Here is a 21,673-nt window from a genome sequence, read left to right on the forward strand (position 1 = left end):
TTAATATCTGTTTACATGTATGTTTCCAATCTCTCTTTCTCTTCCTCTGTTTTCCTCAGATCCATAATGTTCACCTCCTTTTTTCTTTTCTACTCTCTCATTCTGTCTTGTTTCTACTCTCTAATTCTCTCTTGCTCTTTTTACTCTCTCATTCTCTATTTCTTTCTCTCCCTCTTTCTTTTTCTCTCTCGCTTTCCCTTACCCTTTCCTCTCCCTCTCTTAACCAAACTTTTCTCTGTATCATTGCAATCTGTCCTCATTTCTCCTCTTTCATTATCTCCATGTTCAGTCACATTTGGTTCATGCTAGATTTAGATTCGTCATTCCATTATAATCAAGATAGAAGTAATTAAAAAAGTCATTATATGTGCTATTGAAAAATTTCCAGCTATTTTAATACTTCACATGAAAAAATTCAGTATCAGTCATCATTTTTACAACCTTGTTAACCTCTGAATAATGAATAACAAGCATACAACCACTGACATAAACAAATTACAATCTGCATTGAATAAAAATGCAAAAATTAGATAAACAAAAAAAGTGTGAGGGCCAGTAGAGAGAAGGGAAACTAATGAGGTCATGTAAAGCATTTAGATGCTTGGTTGATTTCATTCACTTATTGACATTGAAAGTTATAAAAACTATTTTTTTTTGTACTGGTAATCAGAAATTTGGCCAAATAATCATATTATTCAAAATACATTTGTCTTTTTATGAGTTAAGTTGTACATATATGCAATTTGTTTATTTCTAGGAGCTTTCACATTAGGATATAATCTGCTATGCATGTACATGTACCTTGAGAAATAGACATGTACTTCGACTTGCAAGTTGATGTATGGCATATTTGTTCAGACATGATGCAGATATAACATAGCCTTATTTAATGCTGTAATGTTTAGATATGTGCATACGTCATACGTGGGGGCATCTTTGGTTCTTTCAATCAGAGGGTCGTGGACTTGAATCCCAGCCACGGTGTGTTTTTACCCATATTTTGCTGCACTCAACCCAGGTGGGTGTTTCATAAAGCTGTTTGTAATGTTACTCACGATTTTATGCATGACTAGCTACATACAGATATATTATTTAGCCAAAGAAATGGTCACCAGTCGTGCATGAATTCATTTTTAACTTTAATATGTGCAGCTTTATGAAACGGCTCCTAGGTGAGGTGAATTCGGCAGGATTAAATCCTTGAATGTGCTGAGCTCTGAAAACAGCAGCTTGAGCTAAAGTCGGGGTAATGATAATACTGTGCCTTGGGATAGATTATTTCTAGGTAAATGGTGCTTGGAAATCCAGATTATCATTACCATGTACATATATATATAGTAAAAGGAAACAAAGCTCAGTGAATAAGTCCTCTGATGCATGTAGGTGTCAGTCCATTAAACTTGGAATTTTAATAGTTGCCCTGTCAGCCTGTCCAAACATCTCTTAATGGTAACTTCTTGAATCTACCCTCTACTGGATAAATCTTAAAAATTTCTTGAAAAAATCATTAAAAATACAGGCTCATCACCCTGTCAGTAACAGGCCACAAAGAATGAAAATGTGCACTGGGACTCCTGAACTCTGATATTGTTATTATGTGCATTCATTAACATTGTGTTAGGATATATTTGTTCAGACTTTTTACCAAACCGTTTTAATAGCTCATTAAGCATACATGGTAATGTACTGTTAATTTTGATATGCAAACAAGATTTTACTTTCTGTTTCAAAAGTACAGAATTGCATTTGTCACTCCATTTCATAAGGACAATGTAAGATGTCTTGAAAGAAAAGATTCTATACTCCCTACATTAATTAATGATGTTATTGGCAAGTTGTTCCAGGATGATTTGAGAATCTTTAATAATTTTGAAGCTCAAAGATCAAACTGCAGGAGAAATTGGGTGATTTCAAATTCAGTGTACTGTAAGTGCTGGCGTCAATGTTGCACAATTTAGATTACATTCATGCGCTTCAAAATCTTAGAAAAATAATCAAAATTACAAATCAAAATCACATAGTGGACCTTACATGTAGCTCAACACCTACATGTAGTGAAGTTCATCCAACCACCAGCATCATTTTTAAGTTTGGTCCTGTGCTGATGTGACAATAGGCCCAATGCCTTCACCAAAAACTCAACACCAAACTTGAACTTGAAAGCAGCCATTGTTGCTAGAGCAAGTGCAAAGTCACTGAATCCAAACATCATACTGTACAGTGCTCAACCCTATTGATCATGATTATTCACAAGAAATATACTGATATTTAGTCAGATTTATTAAAACCACGATCCCTATCTTTTGCATCTCACTTTTTTCTCAGAATAAATCATATAGACGGCAGGCATAGCCGGCGAGGTTGATATAAATCATATGTATGAGGACAGTATGTAATTGACTTTAAAACTTAGATGTGGATAATGGTCTATTATATGGCCCTGGCTAAGCTGGTCTTGCAATTACATGCGAAGAGGACCGATATTTTTAGAAAGCCCACATTGACACAAAATAAAATAAAAGAAAGGAGCAATTAAATCGGTGAAGTGTTTGTTCTTTTCCGACATTACACTGCGTGTAGAGAGGGAGATTGACCACCATCTACAGTCAAGTGGCAATTGGATATTCTGTTCAGTGTACACATAATCAATTTTGTAGCAAAATACGGAATAGAGTTCTGTGCTGGAGTGGGTACAGACTCTGTTACATGTGAAATTAATTCATCAGGCCAAGCAGTGATCAAGTTAAGGATAACTGGTTTTCTTCATGTATTCTTTAACTGAAGTAAGAGATAGAATAAGAGAGATGATGGGGGGGGGGGGGAGGTGGTGAGAGAGAGGGAGGGGGAGAGGGAGAGAGAAAGAGGGAGGGGGTTGGAGTTTTTATCCTGTACCGATTCTTTCTTTTTTTGTTTTTTAAAAGAACAAAAAAGTAAATTGTAGGCTATTTAGGAAGAGATGAAGCTGCTGATGAATCTGCTATTAAATACAACTACAGTATAACAATTTGCTACAGAATAAGAAAATTTGGAAATTTAAGAGACTGTCAGAGAGAACATGTATAATTTGAAGAAAAATAAAAGAAATCTTACAGCACATCTGATAGATATTAACACATAAAAATGATATCTGCTTTCAATAATTTCTGAATTGTCTGTCACCAATAAACATTTTATTTATTCATGCACTCAACAAAAAAACTGTGTGTATTGATTTAAATCTTTTAAGGTGAAAGAATCAACTAGGTGCAACAATAATTTGAGAATATTTTATTTTTTTAATATTCATTAAATCAATACTATTTTCAGTTGCATTTGACTAAAAAAAAAAATATACATGATAATTGATATTAGTTGCACCTGATTAGTCACCTTGTTATTTTATTCAAGAGTGCAATACTTGGTATAGTTTCCGTAATGATCTGAAAGAGTTATGCTCTAATTAGTAAAATATAAAAATGATGAAAATGACAGTTGTATGATTCACCTGTTAATCCTGAGGAATGTATGAGTTTTAGATTTAACTATTTTGTCTGCCAATTTTTTTTCGACCTGTCTCTATACTGAAACTCATTTGTCCTTGTACAAAGCCTATGGGAATTACATAATTTTAATAGTAGTCAGAGGTTTAATAAATAATTCATTTTATATGATACCTAGATAGATCCTTGTCATTTGATTGGTTGTTTGATATCGATCATTCAGTCCATTTTACAATGACGCCATCAACTGTGCAATTTTGGATCCATTCATTGTGCAATTTTGGATCCATACGATTTTGTCCATTGCACGCGCACCGAGACTACAGGCACCACAAGTAAATCCATTCATGCAGCGTGCATGTTGTATGTACTCGACAATAAACAGACCGAGATCGCACTACATGAACATAATTATTTTGCATCAAAATTCATAAATTTCGTATGAAAAAGAATCTATTTTTAGGTGTCACATAAACCAAATAATGAATGTTTTTATCATTCGTGCAATGGACAAAGTACTTCATTCGCTGAAAGATGAAATGAATGATCTATATAACTTCGCTATGCCTCATTGAATGGATCATTTCATATTTCACCTCATGAAGTATTCTGTCCATTGCACTCATAAACATTCATTATTTGTATACTATTTGAATTCAATGGGACACTATCACCTTGCTTTCTTGTCGTTATCAAGCTGCATTTAGGGTTTATTGGAATGATTAAACTTCTGCCGTTTCCCCGACTTCAATTGTTGCTTGTACAGCAGTGATATGCTGCGATGATTGTATCTTTTGTTGGCCTTCCTCAACTTGTTTCTTAGACATGCTTGAGGAATGAGTAGTCCTTTCGTTGGTGTGCGTATCATCATTTTCTTTTTGACTTCCACTTCTGCGGTTCCCCTTGCCCTGCGTGTCCCTGCACTCTGTCATCTCGAGACTAGCGTTTCCTCCTTGCGCCGTGGCTGCTGCTTCTGGACCCACGCGGAAGTGGTTACGCAGGAGTGGTAGCTTGTGCACAGCCTGCATGACGAGCTGTCGCATGGCTGCTCGGAAGGTCCGGTTTAGGATAGAGTAGAGCCAAGGATTGATGGCTGAGCTGAGTAATGTGAACCAAAATGCCACAGATGTAAGGAGGGGTGGTACACTGTGCTGACCAGACGTATCCCAGCTACACAGGAAAGTGAAAGGGAGCCAGCAGATAGCAAATACACCTGGGGAAAAAAGATTAAAGATGCAGTTTGATTATTGGAAAATTGATGAACATGTAGTTCTGGTTAACTAATTTTCATAACCTTGAGCAGGGAGCTCATTTTTCTAACATTTGGTGTATCAGTACCATTCGTTCAATTACCTCAGTATTCAAAAGAAATAATCACTGATATCCTTTAACTTGAAATGAGACAGACATAACAATTTTATGCTTTATTCATACAGATATCCAGTTTTTAACTCTGAAAAAATTGAAATCACTTTTTAGTATGAATGATATTTTTGGTATCTGAAAATGGAAATATAACCAAGGAAAACACTGCTGTTGCCTGATCGAAGAATAAAATCTGATTGGATACGACTTAAAATATGAATAATTATCTTGAATAAGCCTCAAGAATATATACAGCAAGGTGATATGGATGCAAATGTATACTGCAGCAAAAAAAAAATTAAAAAATTGTTACATTTAATATGTGTACAAAATTCATCTGTATTTCTCATCTCAGTTGATTGTTAAATAGTCATGAAATTTCATTAGGTGCATCGAAAGATTATGACTTAATCTGTGACTGGCTAGTTATTAATCTAGTTTATATTTCCACATACATGGTATTTGTCAATTTGAATGTTCCATTCTGTACTAATCCAATCAATGTAAGTCCAGATATGGGTCCTCCACCTGCCCCTTATTTCTGTTGATGCACTATATTTGATAACATTCTGGCAACGGGACATGGCATCTCTAATGCAGCTGATTTGTTAGCCATTAGAGTGAAATGAGTGGGCATCGCTCACCGGAGCAGAGCGAAAGCTCAAAGGGACCGTTTGCTCTTCCTCGCTGTATATCTCCCTCTGAGCTGATGAATTTAATTTGGTGTTACCCCACATCAATAGCAGTATGCATTGCCTGGAAAACACAGGTCTCTTAGGACCATTGAGTGGTAGCCTTTAGCTTTTCTCATCATGTGATAGTAAGACGGTTAAGGGTTACTATTGTCATGGGATGAAGGTAGAAGGCAAAGTCCTATGTCATCTCTTGTCTCAATATCTTCTGATTTTTTCCAGGATTATAGGCCGTTTCAAGTGATTTTGGCAAGATAAAAAAACATCTCTTTTACACACAATGTGGCAAAATAACTTTCCCCTTTTACAGGCATGTTATTTTTTTCAGTTTGGAATCTTGGTGCAAGGAAACTGCCTTGTGATGTTGAGTATTACCAGGTGAGTGTTTCATAAAGGTGTTTGTATTGTTATGAGCAACTTTACCAAAGACTGGTGATCATTTTTCGAGGTATATTATGAACACCAAATTTTAATTGATGGGGATTTTGCTCCTGAGAAAGGATCACCAGTTGGTTGTAAAGTTGCTTGTAACTTACCAATTGATAGCTTTATGAAACACCCACCTGGGTTGTATAAGAATTCTGTTTTGAATCTTGTATAGCCACTGTACTGATTTTGCTTAACCATTGCCCTGTAACACAAACCTTAGTGATTGAATATACAATTGATTTTTTTTATAATTAATTGCACTTATATCAATGCAATCAATCATGAAAACCATTGTATGATTGTTCAGCTTTTTGTAACGGGAGCATCCGGGAGCAACTTAATAAATAAAGAATTTTTAATTCTTGAATGTACTGTAGGTTATTAATTTGTGCCAATATTAAGACTAAGATTAAATTATTTTCATTTACAAACTCTTTTACCGGTAATCAGAATACTTGTTTATATTGAGAAACACTATTATTTCATTATTAGAAAGAAATAGTAAAATGTTTCTAAGTATAAATTTTACTATCATATAAAATCCTCCCCTGCTGAATATTGAACTTTACCATATATATCTCACTTTTTACAATTATGGCGTGAGTGAACTCGACCAATAAAGGACTCACTTTTATCAATATTGACGACAATAATGAGCAAATGCAGGTAATGAGTAATGTACTCTGGTTGATAAGATAAATGTGTTATGAAGCCCGTTTCCATTTATAGCACAATTGGTTAAATCTCTTTTTACAAACTGTCCCATGTAGCAGTTCAGAACAAATATCACATGATTTTTTATGAAAATATAATTGACAGGGTCATTTCTACATGTAGGTTTGAACTTGGCTTTTCATTCGAAAAATGCTCAATTTCATTCATGATTTTAGACCATCACACGTTTTCTCTGAAAATAGAAATGGATGGATCTGATTGAAGTGCCTACATGTGCATGCTTCAAAACAGATCTGTGCTCATCTTATTTTGTAGAACAATAGGTCTGGCTCAAACACATAGAAAAGGCGTTTGAACTCCATATTCAAAACACCTTTGCGTTGATCATCATTTTGCCATAAGTTTCCTGATACACATTTTGAAACCTTAACTCTCTACCCCAGAAAAGAGATGATAAATGCATCTTTAGGCCAGTCTTGATGGGCTTTCTATGCTAGAGCATTTTCTTGAGGAGGGAGGCTCAAGCTAGAGTCTCGATATTGAGCAAAATCAGGTTGATGAAAAACAAAACTATTTTATGTAAAGAAAAAAAAGACGAAAATGACCTTAATATAAGAAGAAAGGTCACCTGAACCTTCATTCATCATGGTGTTGTGTTTTCTGTTCAGATTAAATCTTCACTCTTGTGTGAGTAGCTTTGCTCTAGCATTGAGGTCTAATGAATTAATGAACTTATAGTAGTTGAATAATGTCTAATGGCATTCATCAAGTGAACTATGAAAGATCCACACACTGCCGCTTCAACAATTTGAGCTGAATTGGAAATACCATAATGTAATCACAGCTAATAACATCATTCACTAAAGTAAACCCTTTGGTCATTACCAGGTTTTTTTTTAATGCTCGTCTCACTCCTAACTTTCTCCCTACTCACCCCTTTTCCCAACATTTTCAAAGAAATTCAAAATTTTTGTTTGCCAAAGTTATTTTGCCATGTGATATTTTCTTGTATCAAAATTTATTAAGACTATATATAGCTGAATATCAGGGATTCTGGATATCATTATCTGTTTGTACCAAGATGTTTGCATTATCACTGTAGAACTCTTTGAAAATTCTCATTTAATAAAGGACTTTTTATTCTTGCTTATATTTTTTCAAAGAATTGCCATAGATTGGTCCTGTATTACCTCAAGATTACTTAATCATATCAGTTTCATTTTAAATCACATTCATACTGTAGTTAAAGGGATACTCCAGGCTGAAAATAATACAATTTGAATAGATATAAGAAAATGAGACAAACAAAACACTGGAAATTTAATCAAGAATCGGACAGGGAATAACAAGTTGAATGACATTTTAAAATTTTGCATTATTCTATTGAAACAGTTCTATGCATATCTTCATGAATATGCAATGAGCAATCAATGATGTCCTATCCCTGCTTATTCTTTAAAATTTGTTTTATGAAAACATATCTATTCAAATATTGAGCTCCAATATAAAGAAAATAGACAAATGTAAAATAGGCATTTTGGCAACTTATTTTGTTACAAGGTAGATATCATGGTCACACTTGTATGAAAATAGTATGATATGATAATAATTTCATTTAATGAAATATTAAAGAAAAAGGAAAGTGGGGATTTGACAGACATCATTAGCCCACCTATTGCATATTCATGACAGCATGCATATACATGTAATTAAATTTGCTCACCATATAACCTTTTTACTTGTTAATCAGATTTTGATAAAATGTTAGCATCTTGCTCTGAATTTTCTTGCACATATTCAGATTTATTTGATTTTAGCCCGAGTACCCCTTTAAAAGTTGAGTAAGGAGCATTTCATGAAGAGTTTTGCGAGTGATTTTCACAACAAATATCCTCCCAGCCATTCAGCTGCAAGGATTTCAGTATATGACAGTAAATATCACTCGCAAGGTTGCTTCATGAAACAGTGCCCTGATCTTACCTGCCAAAGCTGCTAGTATCTTTGCTGCTCGATAATCCTTGTTTTTAGGCGTGACATAGACACAGTGATCCTCATTACACTCTATGACTTTTCTCCTGGCTTGAGTGCATGCCACACGTCCAATTGAAATATAAGCCAAACACATAATTACAAACGGAAAGCATATCCCTGTTGTCAGTATGATTATTGAGGCTACTCCATTTTCAAAGAAGTCTGGAAGACAGAATCCGTATGTGGGAAGATAAGTGTAGTTGCTGCTGGACATGAATGGCACTGTTGCCATGAACACGGCAAATCCCCAATTCAGGAGTATGGTGATCCACACTCGTGACTTGGTAAGCATCTGATGGTATTTCAGAGGTTGATTGACGGCAATGTACCGCTCCATGCTCAGACTCGCCAGAGTCCATGTTGAGACGATCCCGACAACGAGGTACACAAATCCCAGTATCCCACACCATTCTTCGGAGTAGATCCACCCTTGATAAACATGGACAGCCGATGCAAAGGGAAGTAGGAGGATTCCTGTGGTGAGATCAGCGATGGCTAGATTGAGCAGGAATCCTGATGTAATGGTCTGGATCTTAGGTGATCTCATGATTATGATTATAACAAGTAGATTTCCTAGGATAGTTACAATTGCTGTTAGAATCATCAAGGTTCCTAAAGTGTAGCTTAGTGCAGGACCTAACAAGTTTTCTGATTCAGGATTATGTTGATTGGATGAGTTTAGTAGATCATCCATATTGAAAGTGTGACCTTATTATCCTATAGATACACAATGTTCATTCATCTAGGCGCTTTAAACCATTGTGACAGTCATGAGAATGCTTTCCTGAATCCTGACTGTCGTTGTCTTTTCACAATTTTCAAATAACCATCTGAGATGTAGACTGCTCCAAACTGTGCTTTATTATACTCTTTCACTGGGAGAATCCCTGAGTAGTTTACCTTTTATCTTAAATTTGTGTCATTTAATAAAGATTTTAAAGCCACGTGAGTCACTCCACGCATGCAATGTTTTCATTGATATTCCAATTACTCTCTAAATATGAGTTGTTTTTATGGAATTTTATCAGTATTTCGATCAGGTTGTACGGAGATCCGCATGAATTACTCTAGCAGACTTAATAATTGGGCCATTCTCATTGACGATGGATGAGAGAGATTTGTGCAGGAGCATGTCTGCGTTCCTTTCAAGAAGGGTGTGGGATTACCCAAAATGGCTCCAAAATGCAGTCTTTGTACATTCTTTTGCCTACCATTAGGAATTTGAGACACGCTGTAGAATCACCCATCTTGTCATTGGCTTGGGGTGTCGATAACAGTGTCACTTTATAACCTCATCTAAATAATTGTAGAGTCAAAGATATTCAATCGTGGCAAAGCACATTACCATACCAGCCAAATCGTGCTCCAAACATGGATATGCTCATTCCTTAGCAAGAAATTCACTTGAAATGCAGCCTCAAATTACCTTGTAAGATGCATTTCCAAACATGTCATAACACAAAGACGCCAAATTGAAGAGTTCCATCATCCGTGCAATCAATATAAAAACAAATTATTAAACTTGACTGTTTGTTGAGGATCTTTACAGCTTGCAAGAACAAAAATGTCAGCATATTTCAACACTCAAGTATATGCAAGACAATGAGATCAATATTCTCCCTTGTAGAATAAAACAGAGAATGAGCAGAATAGGGCCATGTGAATTAAATTTATCCCCGGTACAGTCCTTGTCTCATGTGAGTATCACTGATCATTTGTATGAAGTCATGTTGATAAAGCTTACATCACCATGCCCTGAAGTGAGAGAGAGGGGGGGACGATTTCTCTGGTCTGTTGCCTTCTGATGCGATGTGATCCCATTAAAAGCAATTTGCCCTCCAACAAATTTGAGAGGTCAAATTACATCTAATGGTATAAACTCCATTCAACTTGCTTGGTGTTCCTTTGCCTCTTCTGCTCCCCTGCATACTTCATTTATTCAGTAAAGCATCTTATATTCCATTTTTTTCTCCGCCTGAGAAGATCGTCTGTCAGTCATTTTATGAAGAGTAAATTTGTCTTGGCGTTGACAGAATTGTGCCTGTCTTCAGTAAGAATTTTCCACCATAGAGCCCCAAATCTGCAAGATAAGATATTAGTAAAGTGTCATGTTGTATCATGTTATAATTTCAAACTCATATGGGTGTTTGAACAATTTTCCTGAATTTATATAATATTGTCCATTTCAATGATATTAAAGACTAAACTTTGTAACCTTTTAATATCCACTCTAGATGAATTTTCAGTGTAGGTCTGATATAAAAAAAAATGTATTCAAATTAATTTCTGCTGCTTCAAAGTTCAAACAATCCAAAATTACATTTTTAGATAAGGCTGTTCATCAGATACAATAGCTGTCTTGCAAAATAGCATTTAAAGATTAATTATATATGATTGTTTTCATAAAACTAGTGTTATTTTGAAATCAGAATAAGGTCTATATTTGGGTTTATGATATCACACTCCCAAGACTTTTTAAAGGAACTACATGTACTCTAGCTGTTCCAAGTTAAATTTCAGGCTGCTTTTTAGAGACTACCAAGCAATATTTATTTTAATACTTTGAATAACTGATCAATTTTCTTGCAAATATTCCAAGAGTCTGATAATCTTTCTCTAGATGAGATAATAAGCCATGCCATCAGCATAGCTGATATTTATAATTGAACGACCACCGTGCAGCAGAGATTTACACGTTTATGTCATGCTATTTTCAGTATTTCCCTTTATTTGCCTGATCTAGGCCTTTCCTGCATTATATTAATTAATGTCCAAAAAGTTTAATGTGCAAAACATATGCATGAGCTATATTTACTTTGCTTTGTCTTCAAAGAAAATATGAGGGAATTAGTCTTCTCCCTGAATGATCAATCAATTATTCATACACACACATTATATTATCTCTTGTTTCTTCAAGATTTTTTTTTTTTCAAAAGCTTTGAAAGACTTGATTTTTTTTTCAGTGTGAACAAATATTTACCATTTTTAGACAATCCTTAATCATTTTCAGATTTGAGAAAACAATGAGATTCATTTTTTAATAAATGTTGGTAGTTTGTAGTATATAATTTCTATATTTGCACTCATCACTGTCTTCACCATTTATTATTAAGTACGAGGTCGTTAACTTTCCTCATCCTTATTTCTCTTCCCAAAATCGTTTTTTTTTTTCATTGTTTAAATGGAAATTTTTATCAAGTTTAGTTTATTTATCTCTCAAATGTGTTTTTAAACATTCAATTTTTTTTATGAGTGTGCCTACAGTGTACATATACCATTAGGCTCTTAACCGTCATCTTCAAACAATATTACTATGCTTGAATTCTTCCTTACACTTAAACATTATTTAAACTAAAGGTAATAGATCTGTTTGAGCCTTGTATCACATACAGTCATTCAAGAAACCCTGGGGTGTCTTGTCAACTGCTATTTCATAGGTAATTCATTTAATAAGGGAAAATTCATTTAAGGGCGAGAACAGAGGGTGAAATACTTGCAGATACCCCTCCAAGGAGATACATTCCTTGCAACCCCATCCTATTTCTATCACCTTATGTTCAAGAAAAGTAAAGTTTTGAAAATTATAGAACACCTGGGATAAAGGTATACAACACATGTAGTTGCCAATACAAGTCATTTCCTTCTCACTCTGATACACTGGAGCATCATCGTGTCAATATTTTATTTATAACTAACATGTGAAACACAAACACAAGCCTTTACATCATTATAATCTATGTATTTTAAACCTTACGCTCTTTTTGTATATTGACCATTTATTGTTAGAGTAATTTTTATCAGTTTGTTTTACAGATATTTCATTTTGAATAGACACTCAAAAATGATAAGATGGAAAACAAACAAATGGACAACACTCATTTTGCTTTGTGTCTCATGAATTGGACATTTATGATGTTCATGGTTTGGATAGATTAATTGTAAGATAGCAAAGCTATTACACAGAACCTGGCAAAAAGTTGATATTTAATTTTTTTGGGCTACTTTTCACAATTTACTACCTGATTTTGCCAAATTGGATAAGTATTGACATTGCAACAAAATGGGGAGTTTCAAGGGCTCCTCTTTTTGAGTTTCTAGGGCTGTCTGAGCATTTTGGGGCTAAATCGCCCCAGTCCCCCATATAATTTTTTCTTCTGCTCAGAACCCTCACATTTTAAGAATTCAGGATGTCATTCTGAAGGAAAGAGGAAAAAAGCTGCTTGAAACACTAAACAGAGGCATTCTGTTTAATTCTGAAAATGGATTTTCAGGCTTTTCAGCTTTGAATTTGTGTATTGTATTTGACTTCCGACGATATTAAAAAGCCATTGTGTAATAACGAATTTGAGCAGGTCTGCAACAAGCATGCGGATAACTCACACCTTCCGCTTCAGTGCTCGGAAAAATGCAAACTGGAGAAAAATTGTTGTAGATCTCTGTGCACTAATGAGGTGTCACAAGTGTAATTGATTTTTGCCAATTTGCTTCAAAAGTATAATTATTGTAGACAATTATAGATCAGCCCAGTCTCATAGTAAAATTAGAAGGTCAAATTGATGCTTAGCGCCTCGGTATTGATTCCCAGGGCGGTAGGAAGACATTCATTGAAGTATGGAGCAGCTGATGTACCAAATAATACGACTCAGAAAGCCAAACCTGTCATATTATGAAGGCACTCATCATGGCTTGGGTAGTTCTACAAGCTCAGCTTTGTATAACTGCATTTCCTTATTACTAAATACTAAATGGATGGGGAAAAAAAGCTTCTAATGAGTAGGGGGGGGGGGGGGGACAAAATTCCCTAATGGGTAGAATAACATCCTTAATGGCTGAAAGGCATCTTGGAAGTCTTGATTTTATGTGTTTTCAGATGGGATGTGGAATGTCATTAAGTAATCCTTGCCCTTCATGAGTTGCTAATTTGTCAATTTCATGTCATCCCTATACTGTATGATGCGTATGTCAGGCAAATGATTTTTTTTCTCAGTTTTTGTACAATAAATCTTTCGATCTTGAAATGAAAGGGAGAAAAAAGCCTATCACATCAGAGCAAACAATATAGTGGTAATTAACATAGTTCTACAGACATGGTTGGTTTATCAAGTAAACTTGTAACCGCTTAGAAATTATGAATGATTATTCATATGCATCCATTTTGAAAGAGTGATCATTGTAAATCAATACAGGTAATAAGAAGCATGTGTGTTATTTCCCTCAAGCTTCCGTTGGTATTTTTTCTTCAAAATATGAACCATCCGAAACCTTGTCCACCATGACATAGCAAATTGTCCTTTGATGATATTCATTAGGTATGAGAGTCAGAAGGGAGTAACTCATATGCCCCAACTTAATGGTAACAGCCTTATGCCTCTCACAAGGTGGTGCACCCAGGCAACTAATGACATGTTGAAGCGATTTATTTAATCACTGACCGGCTACCCATAAAATCCCTCTTTTTTATCCGGAGTTTGGCAATTTGGCCATTGGCCATAGAAAAGTACTCCTTAAAGATCAACCAGCTTGTACATGGATAATGGTAATTAGACTCTTTAATGCATATTTGGATCTGTTAATCCATCTTTTTGTCATTAATTCTCCATCACCAATTTACATGTAGATGTTGAGGATGATCACTAATTTTTTTAAACTGGAAAGTTAAAAAAACAAACCATAAGTTTTGCTTTTAAGAAGGGAATCCTAAATTTCACTGAGATGCACAGCTGTTGTGTGCCATTCTGCTATAACAGCAATATATTTTTTTTCAGAAAATATAATCAGATAAAAAATGAAGCCTATTTTTAAAGTAATTGCTCTCAGCATATGATGATAGTCCCTCCATCGAATGCTATATTGTTTTGGGGGGAATTAGAAATAGGATATCTGTTGACTCAAATATTCCAGCTTTTACATCAGAGGAAGATTCAACTCTTATTTGATTTTCTTTGTATGTAGTGGAATTATGTTGCTTGCCAGACAGTGAAAGATGTTTCTGTGTCTGAATTTAGGCCAATTCCTCAGAGGATTGTGAAAGCAAGTAACTTTTTGAAACGTCGCTTGTGAATTTGATTTATGTCCAGGGAATTGATTAAAGAAATTTGAACATCTTGCCAGCTACATTTTGAGATGGATTTTCATGTGTATCAATAACAAAGAATGAACAATTCTCTTTCCAAGTTTAGTTCAGTTTCAATTTTTTTTTGAAGGGGAGGGGGGTTTGGTGTATTATAAGGTGAGTTGTTTTAAAGAATTTGTTGGAATTGCATCTTCATATATTGTTCTTTCTCTTGAATTTTATAAGCACAAGCATGAATTGAAAACAATTCGAATAGCCCTAGTTGCCTTTTATTCATCTACTATAAATATGGCTAGATATCCAATTATTCTTCACTGAAAAATGATGTGACAGGGAAGAGATTTTATTTTTGAAAATACTCTTTCTAAAACATCTAAATATCTTTTCCTTAGTATTAAGATGAAAGCCACAAAAAAAAAGAAATTTGTTACAATATACAATGAAAATGTTGATAGAATAGGCTTGATTTTTTTTTTTTTTTGGGGGGGGGGGGTTAGGGTCAATCTTAACCCCAACACCCACTTTTTTTTGGGGTAAAAATATTTGTTCATTAGGCTTACTGTCCACAATAGTCACATCATGATACAAATGCCTGTAAAAGATTCATGATGTGCCGGCACAGGCAGATTGAAAACCTTAATTGTTAGTGTTTACAGACAAGGGAAAGAGCAAGCAAGTATACTCAGATCAATTATTAATATCACTCTGTCAACAAGTTTTAAGAACAACACCAGACAGTGTTCTGAGAGGTCCACTTCCTCAGAGTATTAAAACACCAAACAGGTTGTGTTGTGCTATAGAAATGGGATATCCAATGGGATAGAAATACATTCTGTGTTCCTGTAGTGTCAATTTTTCAGACAATGACCCTTTCACAAGACATAATAAGATTTGAAATGCTTTTATCAACCTTGCTATTAAAATGTTGTAGTTCCCATTAAAATCTATGCTAAATGTCTTTACTCCCTCAAGGAAAAGAAAGCTTTGACTGTATAAGTATGCAGTGCAGCATTGCAAACCAGAGAAAAACCTTGCATTGTTATTGCTATCTAGAGTAGATATGGAAACATCCTCTATTTTTAGGTCAGGTTGTTTATCAAGAACATCTGGGGCCTGTAACATCGGACATCATGATTATGTGAGGCTAAACTATATGATTGATGTCATTGATTATTGTGTGTGATCAGTCGTAAAATTGAACCTCACAATCAATTGCTAAGATTTTTTTCTAGGGCCCTGCTTGTATTTCTGATCATTGAAAATAAAAACTTCATGAGTGTAATATTCGGTTGACCCACCATAGTTTTTATTTAGCATCACCATCCCTGTTCTAACATATTTCATATGCTTATAAGTTTCCCTAATAATCTAATTTGTGATCAATGATGACTGGAGAGAAGAGGGTTTATCTCTTTCTAGAAGCGAAAAAACAGTTGGGTCCTCTAACTTTCAAACACACATCTATCTCTCTCTCTCTCTCTCTCTCTATCTCTCTCTCCCAGCAATGCACTTTGGGGAGAAGGAGATATGGCAAAGATATTTCAGAGATTTAATTGGCAATTATTGCAGCATTTACACAAGAAGTGTTGACTTGACTGTGTCTGTTGTGCCTGGGGTTGGGGTGGTTATTATTATGCTCATCAGCTCTTGTTTGAGCCATGAAACATGTGTTTGGAAGTCAGGTATGACATGCCTCCCCTGCATGTGTCGGGTAGTCCCAAAGTCACCACCACAATGTTAACTCCTCCTTAATTCAGTCACATTCACATTTATAATCAAAATTTCTGCTTTTGGATTAATGCCCTAGAGCAGTCTCAAAATGTACTAGAGGAAATACATGCATTTGATGGGGCTAAAAATATGCTCACAGGTGCAATACACTGATTTTGTTTCATTGTTCATGCTAATAGGCATCGGGTCATTATAAAACCAGAGGATTGTTGGATGTTATTATTTTTAAGAATAAAATGGAAGTGTAAGTAGACTAAAGATAGATGATGCTTATTAACGATAAGGATCTATTTGCAATGTCCATACCAATATGACCTTCATGTTGGATATTACCCTCCTGGAATTTGATATTTTTGGGGGAAAACAGATCTTATCATAGATCTTCAAACCATGTTATGTTACAACAGAAGATAAAGAGTCTGTTGTACGATCTCTCTCAGAGCAATCACTTCAAATTTGATGAGCGAATGGGAAAAACAACAGACTTTGTTTATCTTTCAAGCTGATACTCTGGTCTGGACGTTAAACTAAAGTGCAATTGTGGATTCCTAGCTTCAGTTTGTACCTACATGTATTATTGACTGTCAGGTTTGGAAGCATTTTCTGAAGTCGTCCACTGTTGGATAAATAAGCTATTTGGTGGTAAATCGACTTGATCATTCATTTTTTCTCCTGAATCTTAAATGGCTCATAATGCAATGGCTTCACTGTAATGTTCACATACACACATGATTACAAGATGCTGGATAGCTGGTACACTGATTTACAGTCTATTACCTACATAGGCATAGGCTCGTCATTAAAACCACAATGTTAGAATATATAATCTCATTACAAACTAAAATCAGCAACAGTACTTTGTGTTGCTATACTACTGTTATTAAAGAGATGCTCCGGTCTTAAAATATCTATATCTATCAAATAGAGTAAAATTCACAGAGCAAAATGCTGAAAATTTCATCAAAATCAGATAACAAATAAAGTTATTGAATTTTAAAGTTTAGCAATAATTTGTGAAAATAGTTATATGCACATCATCATGAATATTCATTAGTTGGGCTGATGGTATCACATCCCCACTTTCCTTTTTTTTAATTTTATAACATAAAATCATTATTAGTACATTTTTTCATACATATGTGAATAATGTGTCTCCTTTATAATGAAATAAGTTGCAGCAATGAATGTCTAATTCACTTAATAAGTTGTCAATATCCAATTTTTTTTCAGTTCTTGGTAATTTTGAATAAACCTTATTTCATACAATATAATACAAAAGAACAAGTGGGGATATGACATCATCAGTTGCTCATTGAATATTCATGAAGACATGCCTAGAACTGTTTCACCGGAATAATGCAAATCTTTTAAACGCCATAACATTTCATAACATTATTTTCAGCCCAGAGTACCCCTTTAAAGTTGAAGGCTGTTCTCAAGACTTATATCCCCTGCACTCTCGAACACTGCCTCTTCTTGAATACAGATAGATCTCATCTGCATGTATCATTTGTATGTACATACATTTCGATACATTGGCATACCAAATTGCACCTTTCCTTTTCAAAAGCACTTCGTCTTTAAGTTCTATTTATAAAAGTGATGAAGTATATATCCATTCACTACCAATCAGTTTTTGTTGTATACAGACACGATGACTAATCAGCGGAATGAGTGTGGGACTATGCCTTTAATAAGTTTCATTTGACTGACTGAAGTGTACATTTCAATTCAATGGTTCTTCATGAAATTATCATTTAATCCTGCTTTAATAATCATAATTCTTGAAAGGGTTAATTCATCTGTCAATAATTTCTCGTTTTGTGTACATTTCTGTACAATTTACTTTAAAGCTTGAATACTATCTATGGCTTCCCTTTAGAGTCCATCATAGATAAATATTCAGGCTCAACATTAAGCTTACTTACATGTATTGCGTTGTAGCTTCTTTTAAATTATTTTAGTATGGTGTTCACACCGTGAAGCCTATTTTGTTAATGATTTTATGTGACATATATTAATTTCAGATATTATCATTAACCAGTGATGATCAGTAACCCGTCTTTGTCTTTTGCACATTATTGCCAATTAGGGTTGATTGCATTGTGTGATCTGTAAATGTCATTCAGGGGAGCATTTCATGAAAGGACTTGTCGGACGTCTTATCCGACAAGTCGTGTTTTATCAGACAGTTACCATAGGAACAGTGCATCTTAGCCAATCAAAATCAAGGAAAGATGTCAGATCTGTCGACCAAAATTGTTGATGAAATGCTCCCCAGATGTGCTACCTATTACTCTTCTCATCAACAGCTTTATGACAATGCACACAAAGTTTGTCATGGTATTTTAGATTACATACAGTATCTTCATATCTAAATTAGATGTACTCTTCTCTTTCCAAAGGAAATAATAGAAATTTGTTTAGATTAGGGGGGTGGGTTGCTGAAAATGCCCTGTAAAGTATGCTTTTTACAGATACACGTACATGTAGAGCACTGATTTTGCTTTTGGACTTGAATTAAATTTTATTAATCTAAATGATCAAATTTTACGAGGAATACTTTGTGATTGTGAAGTTGGATTTTAATGACCTATCTTAATGTTTAAACTAACCATATGTTTAATATACACCTAGTTTCATAATAGTGAGGTGACCATTTCATTGTGTTGTGTATCAGAAAACTGCACAGATAGTGCTATTCATGTAGATATTAGCCCTATACTATCAGGGGCCCAAGGCTTACCCATATTTTCCGAGTATCAACACTAACGGTGATGAAAATATCATTCTCAATCAACATTTTTAGTGATTAAATATTTCATTTTCATGCCAAGATCTCCCGAGGTAGGAATTAGATTCTTGCATTACATGTGTAATGTCATACATTGAGTGGAATAAATTGATCCTTCATCACCCCTGGCGATGATCGTGTTCTCTTATCATCTCATTGCGGTGGACAACCAACCAAGTTAAATTCTCGTTCCACTCTTCTCACTCCCTCTCTTCCCTCCCACAGAACAAATGGGTCATCCAATTTGCCCCAGTGGAAAGTAGGTCTTACACGATAATGTTTGTACATGTCCCCAATGTACTTCTCGCTTTAGGGAGGTGCAGTCGGAATGCACTGTTCTTCGGGGAATAACAGCACCTCATAATTAATACCGCCATGAGGTTTAGGTTTTAAGTGAAACCACCCTTTCTATCCCTTGATTTGCCACGAAGGCTTGAAAAACAATAAAGCATGATTATGGATGGTAAAATATTATACTGCGCATTATGTCACACATGATCACTACCTTTAACAATCCTTTTAGATAATTTCAATTTAATCATTTTTTGTTATTTTTTGTTGAGTGGTAAAAGATATCAACAGAACTGATTAGCTTCATGGTAATGTTATCACAAAACCCCTTTGTGTACATTATTCCAACCACTTATACACTTCATTCACATTTCCCCTGCAGTGGCCGTACAGCGAGCCGAAAACAGCTGTTTTATTCATTTTTATTCAAACCACCTGTATGTAGCTCGTAAAAAATGTTAAAAATTGCTGTTTTCGACTCGCTGTACGGCCGCCGCAGGAGAAATGGGACTGAGGTATTATGAACATTCAAGCTCCTTTCAAACGTTTTTATCAAAATCATGATTATTTCATACTATTACTACTATCTATATCATCATTGCTATAAAATTAATTGAAGTTAAAAGTGCTCAATTGTTATCATGCAGCATTCCCCCATTTCCATAGGGAATAACTTTAGCACCTTTTGAATTCATCTGGCAACACTTGTACAAAATATGTTATAAAATATCTTGTTAAAAGGCTTCTATGAATTTAACATTCTCAATGCTCATCAATGCAAAAACTTTCTGTGGGTTCATGATATACAATGTACATTGATAAACCAAGACTTTCATCCTAGGAGCTAGACTAGTGAGAAACAATCCTTGCTAATGAAAGCAAAATAAAAGCTGACATGATCTTTCAGTAGCAGAGGAGAAGGAAGACTACCTTTGCTTGGAAGAGGGTGGTGCAATTGAGCATACTCATGTTCTTATTCAAGTTTGATGTCGGAGCAGGAATCACGATGCCTTCCATAGCTTTAACACTGAACATGGGTTTGTGATTAAAATGATACATAATTGATAATACCACTGTGTGTAGATTTAGCACTAGAATAAACTTTTTTTGTCTGGATATATTGGTTGAGTTCTTCATGGTTATCTTATTTCCATCGAAGATTTGTGTAAAATGATCTCATCTTGATGGAAAGGATATTATGGAAGAATCATGGGGTAGAGGTTCTGACTCTGCAAACAGAGAGGCCATTTGGAACAGAATGGGAAAAAAAACCTTCCTATATCTATGGTAGCAGGAGCAGAGTGGACAAATATTAATAGGAAATTGATGCCATGAAAACTGAGCCATGTCTTTGAATTGGTGTCTTATGTAGATTCATTAATTGATTTATCAGTGTAGTCTGGAAACCAGTCGATATTACTTTCTATAAGTCTGGAATTCAAACTGTTTCTTTAGACTTTCATAAAGATCAGTACAAATCATTCAAGTTAGCAGTAGCCTTTGTATCAACACCAAAAGACTTTCTCTCGCATTTAACCAGAGTGAGGACAATTTATGTCTTTAAGATGAAACCAATATCTAGGAGAAAATGATAAATGTGTCTTGAGGTACAGCAATATTTCCTCAAAATTAAAGTCACTCCCCGCGTCAAAGTGATCTGTGTCACTTATTTAGAACCAAATTGCAATTTGTTTTTTATAGGCCAAAGGTGTAGATTTCAGGGATAGTTAGCTTGGTCTTTGAGCATCTACTTTCAATCCCCAAGAAAATTGCACCAATGAGTATACATGTAGTACACCGAGAAAGCTATTGCCTTTTTAATGATGCTTTGCTGGTATGCATAGCATTTTAATCAAGGATTTGGCCAGTTACAGACCAAGCAGGTCAGATTACAATAACAATACATTTGCTTTGTATTTTAGTTGATACTGAATTACTTCAGTACACATATCATTTTACAATTGATAAAGAGATATTGACATTTATATATTTCAAATTGATTTTCAAAGAAGAGATAGCGGCACTTCTGTGTTTGGAGCTGCTCTTTTCTTCTACCTCTCTGTGGCAAGCACACTTGAAAGATGATAGTTTTACATCCCTCCATTCATTTAAA

General features: G+C 34.9%; 1 protein-coding gene across 1 annotated transcript; it reads right to left on the reverse strand.

The window, feature by feature from the left end:
• Window positions 1-369: 369 nt before the first annotated feature.
• LOC129265484 (probable G-protein coupled receptor No9) lies at window positions 370-10,754 on the reverse strand. Its single transcript, XM_054903472.2, has 2 exons — window positions 8,621-10,754; window positions 370-4,692 (listed from the first exon to the last, which is right to left on the reverse strand). Exons 1-2 carry the CDS (start codon window positions 9,363-9,365, stop codon window positions 4,202-4,204), a joined length of 1,236 nt encoding a protein of 411 aa, XP_054759447.1. The 5' UTR covers window positions 9,366-10,754; the 3' UTR covers window positions 370-4,201.
• Window positions 10,755-21,673: the final 10,919 nt, after the last annotated feature.

This window comes from Lytechinus pictus, chromosome 7 (genome assembly GCF_037042905.1).
Source record: "Lytechinus pictus isolate F3 Inbred chromosome 7, Lp3.0, whole genome shotgun sequence".
Taxonomy (NCBI): domain Eukaryota; kingdom Metazoa; phylum Echinodermata; class Echinoidea; order Temnopleuroida; family Toxopneustidae; genus Lytechinus; species Lytechinus pictus.

Excerpts from the sequence above, each read along its gene's own strand:
- LOC129265484 (XM_054903472.2), bottom strand. The coding sequence starts at position 9,365 with ATGGATGATCTACTAAACTCATCCAATCAACATAATCCTGAATCAGAA. Across the intron at positions 4,693-8,620 it reads GATACTAGCAGCTTTGGCAG|GTGTATTTGCTATCTGCTGG; the intron begins GTAAGATCAGGG and ends TTTTTTCCCCAG.